Source organism: Octopus bimaculoides, chromosome 14 (genome assembly GCF_001194135.2).
Source record: "Octopus bimaculoides isolate UCB-OBI-ISO-001 chromosome 14, ASM119413v2, whole genome shotgun sequence".
Classification (NCBI taxonomy): Eukaryota; Metazoa; Mollusca; class Cephalopoda; order Octopoda; family Octopodidae; genus Octopus; species Octopus bimaculoides.
In genome coordinates, this window is record NC_068994.1 from 54937912 (window position 1) to 54949000 (window position 11089).

General features: G+C 39.4%; 1 protein-coding gene across 2 annotated transcripts in view; it reads right to left on the reverse strand.

The window, feature by feature from the left end:
* LOC106872313 (uncharacterized) overlaps window positions 1–11089 on the reverse strand; it is a 43368-nt gene that overhangs the window by 9322 nt on the left and 22957 nt on the right. For both annotated transcript variants that reach the window (XM_014919255.2, XM_014919254.2), the window contains exons 9-18: window positions 10476–10627; window positions 9061–9180; window positions 8144–8234; window positions 6823–6935; window positions 6106–6207; window positions 4954–5073; window positions 3877–3968; window positions 3230–3398; window positions 1669–1810; window positions 530–639 (exon numbers count right to left, since the gene is read on the reverse strand). In XM_014919255.2, coding sequence (XP_014774741.1) covers window positions 530–639; window positions 1669–1810; window positions 3230–3398; window positions 3877–3968; window positions 4954–5073; window positions 6106–6207; window positions 6823–6935; window positions 8144–8234; window positions 9061–9180; window positions 10476–10627 — 1211 coding nt within the window. The remainder of the gene's footprint in view (window positions 1–529; window positions 640–1668; window positions 1811–3229; window positions 3399–3876; window positions 3969–4953; window positions 5074–6105; window positions 6208–6822; window positions 6936–8143; window positions 8235–9060; window positions 9181–10475; window positions 10628–11089) is intronic.

Here is an 11089-nt window from a genome sequence, read left to right on the forward strand (position 1 = left end):
ATGTTTATTCAATTCATTTCATTATTTATTGTGAAAGATACACTTTTACATACCCTTCCACACACACACACCCTCCTTATATATATACATACATACATACATACATAATACATATATATATGTGTGTGTGTGTGTGTGTGTGTGTATATTTATATATACATACACATAACTATGCATGTGTATGTATGTGTGTGTGTGTGTGTGTGTGTGTGTGTGTGTGTGTGTGTAAATATTCTGTTGTTGAAGTATTTTTGCATATTATCTCAACAGTGATAAGCTCTCTTGTTGACAAATTTCCTTATTAATTCCTACTGCTGCCTACCCTATGCATTTATTTACTCACAGCCAAGCGCTCTCTCATATATCTACTTATCCACACACACACACACATCCTGGTCCTTATCTGCCTTACTATGAGTGTGTGAATGTACAGCAGTGAGTAAAATGTGACACAATTTTATCAAAAACCAAGACAACAAAATGATAAAATAAATAAACCGGAATCCCTCTGATTAGAAAATAATCTCACCTCAAATATTTTCTCCAGCAACATTTCTTTATTTCTATAGCAGTTCACTGGAATAACAATGTGTTCGTTCCATACAAACTGCTGGGTTATGTAGGAGACATCGCTGCTACCTGTCAGAGGGGAGAAGAAGAAAAATTGCAAACGATGTTGTCATACAATGCAGGAGGAATTCTCAACAAACATGGCTTTATGAATGTGTGTGTATGCTTGTGTGTATGTGTGCTTATGTGTACGTGATAGTACGTGTGTGTTTGTGTACGCATATGCATGTGTGTGTGTGTATGTATGTGTGTGCTTGTGGGTACATGATAGTATGTGTGTGTGTGTATGTGTACGCATGTGTATGTGTGTGTATTTATGTGTACGTGCTAATATGTGCATGCTTGTGTGTGCGTTTGTGTACACATGTGTGTGTGTGTCTATGTGAAGGCAAGTGGTCAAGTGGGTAGTATATTTGGCTCATAATCATAAGGTCGTGAGTTCAATTTCCAGAGGTGTGTTGTGTCCTTGAGCAAGACACTTTATTCCATGTTGCTTCAGTATTTCAAAGGGTCAGTCTTGTCACGTTCTGTGTCAGGCTGAATCTCCTTGAGAACTACATTAAGGGTACATATGTCTGTGGAGTGCTCAGCCACTTGCACATTAATTCCATGAGCAAGCTGTTCCATTGATTGGCTTAACTGAAACACCAGTCACCCTGACTGACGGAGTGCTGGTTTGAGTGTGTTTTAGGCTGAAGTCATCAATGAGCCGGGAGGCCTTTGACTAAAAGCTTTCCAGTAATGACCTTCCTGTCTTTATTAGTTTTTCATAAAACATTAATATCTAATATGGTCCAAGACATAAATGTATCTTGGACTACACAGCTTTATGTCCCTTTTGTTTTTTGGCAATAGGTTAGGGTTTGAGAGAAATTCGGTTGCTATTTTCAACTTGACTGTTCAGTATGCTTTAGCAAGTGCAATTTCCTTTGGCAATAACCCCGGAAGACACAAAATTCCCATAGAATCAGGGGCCGTCACAGATTGGTATCAGAAAGGTTAAAATATTTTCGTTTCTAAAAGATGGAAGTTAACAGCTTAAAAAGTGATAAACTTCTTAATTAAATAGACAGTTAGGATTCAAAATCTAAGACAAACCTTCAAAGAGGATACAAAGTTCAAAAGCATGCGACATCATGGTATCACGCTGCCAGGTATTGTCACCATAAAAAAATGTTTTGCCAAATTCTAGAGGAGGGAAGGTACCGTCAGGATTCTGTTTCATACGATGATTTTGGTTCTAAAAACACAAGCATAAAGATATTACAGTCAAATGGGGCCTTCTATGTACAAACATTTTTCAAGACAATAACTTAATTAAAGGTGTACAAAGGTAGGACTTTAACCTGAATAATTTGTTGTTTATTTCTATTATATCAATGGTCCCTAATCTGTCATACAGGTAATGTTATGGTGCACATAGAGGTTTAAAAAAAAATGATTTCAAATTTTGGCACAAGGCCAGCAAGATTGGGGAAGGGGTAAGTCAATTACATCGACCTCAGTGTTTAACTGGTACTTATTTTATCAACCAAAAAGGATGAAAGGCAAAGTCAACCTTGGTGGAATTTGAACTCTGAATGTAAAGACAGATGAAATGCTGCTAAGCATTTTGCCTGGCATGGTAACAATTTTGCCAGCTCGCCACCATAATAATAATAATCTTTTCTACTATAGGCACAAGGCCTGAAATTGCTTTACCGGCACATGAAAAACAACATTCGAGTGTGGTCGTTGCCAGTGCTGCCGGACTAGCTCCCGTGCAGCTAGCACGTAAAAAACACCTTTTGAGCGTGGTCGTTGCCAGAACTGCCTGATTGGCCCTTGTGCCGGTGGCACGTAAAAGCATCCACTACACTCTCAGAGTGGTTGGCATTAGGAAGGGCATCCAGCTGTAGAAACTCTGCCAAATCAGATTGGAGCCTGGTGCAGCCTTCTGGCTCACCAGTCCTCAGTCAAACCATCCAACCCATGCCAGCATGGAAAGCAGACGTTAAACAATGATGATGATGTTGTATGCACAAACGAAAATGTTTCTTCTCCTCAGTCTTAGTTTTTATTCAAAGTTTACAATCCTCCTGCAGGGTGGGCATCATCTTTGCTGCAACTTGGCCCTTCCATTTTTTATTAATTTCCTTGTTTTTGTTACCTTTTATTTTTCTTTTACTTGTGTCAGTCATTAGACTGTGGCCATGCTGGGGCAACACCTTGGAGAATTTTTTAATCAAATGAATTGACCCCGGTACTTATTCTATAAGTTTCTTTTGCTGAACTGCTAAGTCACAGGTAGTCTTTTACTGTTGGATCCTCTTTTGTTACTTTTATCACCAAACACATCTCTCGTCAGCCACGACATTTATTGTAACCGAAGCAACTTCTATCATCATCATCATTTAACGTCCATCTTCTATGCTGGCATGGGTCAGATGACTCTACAGGATGTGATGAGCCAGAGGGCAGCACCAAGCTCCAATTACTGCTTTGAAACGGTTTCTGCAGCTGAATGTCCTTTCTAATGTCAACCACTTTACAGAATGTACTGGACGCAGCATGAGTGGGGTCGCCAAGAAAAGTTGTTACAAGTGAAACAGGGAGAAAGAAGTAAACAAAAAAGAACAACAAAAACCAATCAAAACCATAAAAGAAGCCTGATTCCTACCTCTTTGTCAGTCTTTGGAAGAATATGTAAGACAGGATCATGAGCTTTTGGACCAGGAATGTCTGACAAAGAATCAAGGTAGCTTTGGCAGATGACTTGACTAGCACCATAGCAGCCAGAAGAAACAAGATGGATGTTTGGAACTGAAGCAAGACCTTTACCAATTGCCCTGGAATAGAATAAAGAAAGAAAGAAAGGAGATTGTAGGACAAGCAACAGAAGCAGTTGGGATTTCACAGTTAATTTTCTCTTATCATTCATTTAGTGGTTAGGCTGTTGCACATCATGATCTCTAGATTGTGGGTTCAATTTCCTGAAGTAATAAAAATTTATTATCTACAAAAATCCAGCATATTCTCTTACAGCTGTTTCAATTAAGCCTAAAGATTAAAATAGCAATTATTAAATCATTATATTAGGCAAAATCTCTTCAGAGGGGTAGAAAAGATATACTGTTAGGTTCTTAGTTGTTGTGTTTTCGAATCATCTCAGCAGAGAATTTGTTAGAGAATATGTTGCATTTTTACAAATAAGAAATTTTTCTTAAATACCATATCTCCATTTTCTTAATTTTCATATATATATATGAGAGGCTTCTTTCAGTTTCCACCTACCAAATGTACTCATAAAGTTGATGAAATACTTACATACAAATATTTCTGTCAAATTCAGTCAATTCAGTCTTGCCAAGAATATAAATACATCTTTCCAACATAAAAGACGTTTTCAGTTCTCGAATCTAAATAGAAGAATAAAACCATCTACTATAATAATACTCTTGTGATTTTCTCCATCACAACATATGAATGAGAAAGGAAGGGGTGACAGATGACTAAGGAAGGAAGGGGTGATGGCTAACTGGGCAGTGGGTTAGGGAAGTAATCTTCTTAATCACACAACCAGGTCTGCACCTAAAACATCTCCATAAAAACAATTAAGTCATATAACAACGATTCACTCATCATCATCTTCATTTAACGTCCGTTTTCCATGCTGGCATGGGTTGGACGGTTCGATTGGGGTCTGGGAAGCCAGGAGGCTGCATCAGGCTCCAATCTGATTTGGCAGTGTATCTACAGCTGGATGCCCTTCCTAACGCCAACCACTCCATGAGTGTAGTGAGTGCTTTTTTATGTGCACAGCACGGGGGCCAGAGGGGGCTGGCGTCGACCACGTTTACTCAGCTGTAGAAATGAGTTGTGACGTCACTGGTATGCATGAGCAACTGCTGGTCTTCCATAAACAACCTTGCCCAGACTTGTGCCTGGGAGGGTAACTTTCTAGGTGCAATCCCATGGTCATTCATGGTCGAAGGGAGTCTTTATGACAACAGAAGTAGGGCGGCGGGGCATATTGACATTATAAGCTGACAATTAGGGATTATTTAGTACAGTGGTTCTCCAAATTTTAAAACGATGTGAACGGAATCAGAAATTAATTAATTTTAGAATTTAACGTTCCAATAAGGACAGTGGCTATACGTGAATATTTGTGCTGCTAGAAATAGCAGAAAGAAAAGACATGTCGCATAATGAAATTTTTCATAGCCTCAAAACGACAGGATGACCACCGCTGGAATACCTTTCATCGTTAGTTGGTTTGGAAGTATGGGTAGAGAGAATTCTAAAATAATATTAGAACCAAAGGGAAGTAAATGAGTAAGCTAAGGGAGAAAAAAAAAAGGAACTTTACAAGAGTTATCTCGCTTAGTTTTCTTTACTTACAATACTTTTGATTTTGGCTTCGCAGACTCCTTCCGGATCAACGGAAACTCTTGTCTGAGGATTAAGAATTTTATGTATCCACTTCATCATCTGTTCTTTGAAATCCGACTGCCAAACATCCTGAAACAAAGGAAAACGTAAAATGACTTGCAGGAAACCAAGAAGTTGTTTGTCTCTGTATTCTTTTCTTCTAGTTTTTGTCTGCGCCATCTTACCGTAAACCACTCGACCATGAAGCGAAAAAGAGGAACAAGGTTTGGTCAGTCAGGCAAAACAAAGCAAAATCAACCACATTAATCGCAAATGTCTCGCAGAAACTGAGAAAGCCATGGCAACAGCGCCTTCCTTCTAACATAACAAATAATAATATTTGGAAATATGTGAATCTGTGTGTGAGCGAGAGAGAGAGGAGGGGGCACATGGCCTAGTGGTTAGGGTGTTGCGCTCACGATCTAGCGATCGCTGTTTCAATTTCTAGACTGGGTGAGTGGGTTGTGTTCTTGAGCAAAACACTTCATCTCACATTGCTCTGTGATCATTTCGACACCTGATGCACGTTAGACCATGAACCTGTTCAGGCAACATTGATTTGATGGAGAGAGCGAGCTAATGCGCACCACTTGCATTGGACCGCAATAAACGAACCGTTTGTGCTGGTCGTTCGGCAAAAGCTGAACGCTCATACGTCATCTTCGATGGAAGAGTCCATCATGGGTGTACGTGTCTGTGTGTGTATATGTGTGTATATTATATATGTATATATATATATCATCATCATCGTTTCACGTCCGTTTTCCATGCTGGCATGGGTTGGACGGTTTGACTGAGGTCTGGAGAGCCAGTAGCTGCACCAATCTGATCTGGAAATGTTTCTACAGCTAGATGGTTTTCCTAAACACACAATGTCAAACAAGGAGACAGTAACACATGCACACGACGACAGGCTTCTTTCAGTTTCCATCGACCAAAATCCACTCACAAGGCTTTGGTCAGCCTGGAGCTATGGTGGAAGACACTTGCCCAGGATGCCACACAGTGGAATTGAACTGAAGCCCATGTGGTTGGAAAGCAGCTTCTTACCACATAGCCATCACCTGTACCTGCAGAAGAGCATAGAAATAAAACCATGAAAGAAGAAGCGTAAGTACTTACCCTGAAAGGTAACATCCCAATAAGCATACACATCCAGGAAGGCATTTCAAAGTTCTCATATTTCAGGGCAAGCATCCATTTACGATTTTCACAGTAGAATGCCTGTAAAAAAAAAAGAAAGATCTCTCTTAGAGAAGGGAGTGAAATGGTTATTTAGTAAGCTACGGGTGCTGGATGTCAGTTTGGGAATAGCTCATAGCTTTCTTCAGTTCTACTTGGCATCACACAGATCTGTACGGTGCCAAATCAAGGTCTGCCATGGCTACCCAATGACACAAAAACAAGATTATAGATTTGTTGCTGTTTAGCCCCAGGCTGTCCCTGATAAGAAAGCTTATTTATCAAAGGCAGTCCAGAAATGACTACCTCATCTTTCTGTATATTAAGAACTACATTATCCAATTTCTCCCTCATTTGAGAGAGATCTGGCTACTATTTCTAGCTCATCTAGCAACTATATTCAAGCTCCTTCACTGACTTTGAATGAAGCAAATGAGCAGCATTTCTAGTGGTGGTCATATCTGGATTCATCACTTAGCAGTATGTTATCAGTGTTTAGGACCTAAAACCATGTGGTTTATTTTTAATTAAATCCATCATCATAATCATCATCATTGTCGTTTAGTAGGAAACATTTGCCCAAGGTGCTGTGCAGTGGGACAGAACCCAAAATGGTCTTTAAACTTAATATCAGGAAAACAAAAACAGTTTGCTTACTTGTTGCATACACGTCCTGCTTGTAGCGTAAGAATCAGACAGGACAAATATGATGGCAGCAGCTTCATCTGCCTTTTCTTGGAACTTGCGGAGATCTTCGATCGGAGTGGAACCTACAAAGAATGAAAGAGTTAAAGAAGGAGAGAACGAAACAGGAAAAAGAATGAAAGAAAAATTAACCAACTTTGTCATTATTCAACACTTTAGCCTAACATATACACGTACAAGATCTATTTTTTGGTAAATGGTCAGATATGTTCAGTTGAAATACATGTATATAACTGGTACTTATTTTATTGTTCCTTTGGGAGAGGAAGAATGTCAAAGACAACTACAGCAGGATCTGAACTGAATACCTAGACAAATGAAGCTGAATAACATTTAGTGCTTCTCTGATACCAACCTACCTGAAACTATCTCAGATTCTATGACAAAATCTTCTTGTTTTAAAGTATTCTAAATTAAAAACTTCCACCAAAAATTTCATGTTACTTTATGACATGATTTTAGTAACTTGTTTATTATTTTGAAAATTAACTGAAACTAAGGCAGTGTGTTTCAACACAGATATGGTAACAAAAGGGTTAAAGTGATCTAAATTGAAACCTTTCAACAAAAGTCCAAGATAATTTGTTCTAAGCACCAGCTTTATAATTACAAAATTAGAAAAACTGTATTTCTAAATCTCTCAGAGAGATTTATACAGTAGCAGCACGATAAATTGATGGTTTGTTGCCAACTTAATGTGGCGGTCCCATGAAAGGGAAGAATGCTACTGTTATTTAGCCCCAGGAAACACCGTTTCCAGTTGGCCATGTGACACAAGCGCTCTGTGTCCTTAAGTTTTCACAGTGCTTATCTCCTTTGTTTGAAAACTTGAGGACACAGAATGCTTGTGTTACACAGCCAACTGGAAATGATGTTTCCTGGGGCTAAATAACAGTAGCATTCTTCCTTTTCCTGGGACTGCCACATTAAGTCAGCAACAAACCATCAATGACAAAATTATTTTTAAAAATTAGTTGAAACAAAAGTAGTGTAATATAACACGTCTTGAATGGCACAACAATGTAGAGTGGACCATAATAATTGTTATAATTTAATTATTCGTAGTCTGATAAAATATTTCGGAATATAAAAATTCCTTCTTCAGATATTGCTAGGAATTGATCAAGTCACTGCTATAAAAGTAGAATATTTCAAAACAGACATGATAACAAAAGGGTTTAAATATTGAAAGTGTTTATTCCAGCAAACTAAAAGATGAAAATAATTGGAAAAGCTCACCCTGAAGAAATTTAACCATTAAATAGATACTTACCGTTTTGTTGGCAGCATCTACTGGAGTCAAGTTCAGTGCTAAGCCATACTTCTAAACCTTCTTTCTCCAGCCAATTCTGCAGAGTGCGTCCCTATAAAAAATAAATTGATATCAATTTTACATCAATACATATCATCATTTTAACATCCACTTTTCTATGCTGGCATGGGTTGGACAGTTTGACCAGGGCTGGTAAGCAGGAAAGCTACACCAGACTCCAGTCTGATTTGGCATGGTTTCCTACAGCTGGATGCCCTTCCTAAAGCCAACCACTCCATGAGTGTAATGGGTGCTTTTATGTGTGTCTGGCACAGGTGCCACTTGCATGACACCAGTATCTGCCACAACTACAATTTTATTTGGCCTGATGGGTCTTCTTTTCAAATACAGCATACTGCCAAAGGTCCCGGTTATCTGTCATTGCCTCCATGAAGCACAACACTCGAAAGGTGCTTTTTACGTGACGTCAGACAACCAAAATTAAGCCGAGTCAAAGGAGAGGAGGGACAATTAGATGAAATCTCCAAGCAGTTTAAATGCACAAGGGCACCCAAGAATCATGACCTTGATGCAGCTTGGAGTATAAGAAGCTAAGGGCCAAAACACCTGCCTGAATGGGGTTTCTTGTCTGAAAACCTTCTGCTGTTCAGCTCTCTTGAGAGTTTCCCACCACTGATAGAGGGACAGGCACAGGTGTCTTACAACAGAGGAACTACATAACTACTCAGCATTATAAAAGAGTGGGTGGGAGTAAGAGGAAAGAAGACAAAGACGGTGGTGGCAAATTCTCAAAGCCAGGTACAAATGTACCTGACAGCATTCTCATCCTATAAGCCCTGGTTGATGTTCATCTTGAACACCTATTGTCATAACTTCATAAATACAGAGAGGCTGAAATGATAAACTGAGCAACTTACAAACTCCGACTGTTCTTGGTGTAGAGTGATTACTATTAACTTCTGGTGGGTTTCTTCAGCTTCAGTTAAGCCCACCTGACAGATCGGTAGTTCTAAGGCACAATTATAGATCTTTGTCTCCTGTAAAAAGATAAACAAATAAAATAAAAACAAAAACATACATCAGGTGTCTTAAAACCGGTTTCAAAATACAACACCAACTTCCCAGTCACTAATGGTTTGGAACCTCTTATAATCTATACTTATTTAAGAGCAGAAACTTCAGATTCCAGCAGACACCAGAATAGTTTACAGGTACCTTGCACAGTACAATATTAAACTTGTGTCATCATCATCATCATCATTTAGCATCTGCTTTCCATGCTGGCATGGGTTGGACGATTTGACTGAAATTGGTAAGCTGGAGAGCTGCAACATGTCCTAGTCTGATTTGACATGGTTTCTACAGCTGGATACCCTTCCTAATGCCAACCACTCCAAGAGTGTAATGGGTGATTTTTTACATGACCCCGGCATCAACCACAACTGTAATTTCACTTGGCTTGACATGTCTTTTAATTGACTATTTATTAATCCAGATACTCTAATATTTACTTAATTAACATGAGAAGGATAAATATGAGGTGGGGTGCATTGGAGTGGACATGGAGGGCCAGAAACAAATGACATCCCTTGTATGGTGGTGATACTCATTTACAACCATCACATGATGTCAGTATAAGGATACATATACATATCATCATCATCATCATCATCGTCGTCGTTTAACGTCCGCTTTCCATGCTAGCATGGGTTGGACGATTTGACTGAGGACTGGTGAAACCGGATGGCAACACCAGGCTCCAGTCTAATTTGGCAGAGTTTCTACAGCTGGATGCCCTTCCTAACGCCAACCACTCAGAGAGTGTAGTGGGTGCTTTTACGTGTCACCCGCACGAAAACGGCCACGCTCGAAATGGTGTCTATACATCCACACATTGACATATTTACACACACATGTACATACATACACAAACAACAAGCTTCTTTGAGTTTCCATCTATGAAATCCACTCACAAGGCTTTGGTTGGCCTGGGGTCACAGTAGAAGACACTTGTCCAAGGTACCATGCAGTGGGACTGAGCTCAAATCCATGTGGTTGAGAAACAAACTCCTTAACCACCCATCCACACCTGTGCCTACTAAGCAACACCTGTGCCTCTTAAGTGACACCTGTGCCTATTAAGTGACACTTGTGCCTATTAAGTGACACCTGTGCCTATTAAGTGACACCTGTGCCTATTTAGTGACACCTGTGCCTATTAAGTGACACCTGTGCCTGTTAAGAGACACCCGTGCCTGTTAAGCAATACCTGTGCCTATTGTGTGACACTTGTGCCTATTTGAAAAGAAATATAAAGACATCAGATGTTTACCCTTCGATGCAAAGTAGGCCTCCTTGTAAGTGAGTTCCGTTTTAGTGTGGTGAGACGTTCTGCAATCTCTTTTGCTATCATTTTCGTATTAACAATGATCCCGTCTTGATTTGGGTAAATAGTTGGGAAAGCCTCATGTGAAAGAGCTGAACCTAAAAGAAAAACAAGATCAAGAACAAAAAAGAAAAGAAAAAGATTAAGAACATGGCTACACAATTATTTTATGGTAAAATTGATCTTTTAGTTAGGAAGAGGATCAAGTCAAATGTTTGAAGAGGAAAGATATCACAGGTATTTTGGAGTGGAAAAAAATCCTACCTGTGTACAAGCAAGATAACATTTTTTTCATGACTAGACATGTTTCCACTTTTCCATGCTTGCATGGATCAGACGAAGTTTACTGAGGTAGATTTTCTGTGGTCGGATACTCTTCCTGTCACCAACCAACATCTTTTTACAAGTAAGGTTATATTTCTCCATGACCAGACATGTTTCCATGGAAGATTGGAAATGAATGACAATGACACTCACTCACAACTATCACACAATGCCAAGACAAGAAGATACACACACACACACACACACACACACACACACACACACACACACACACA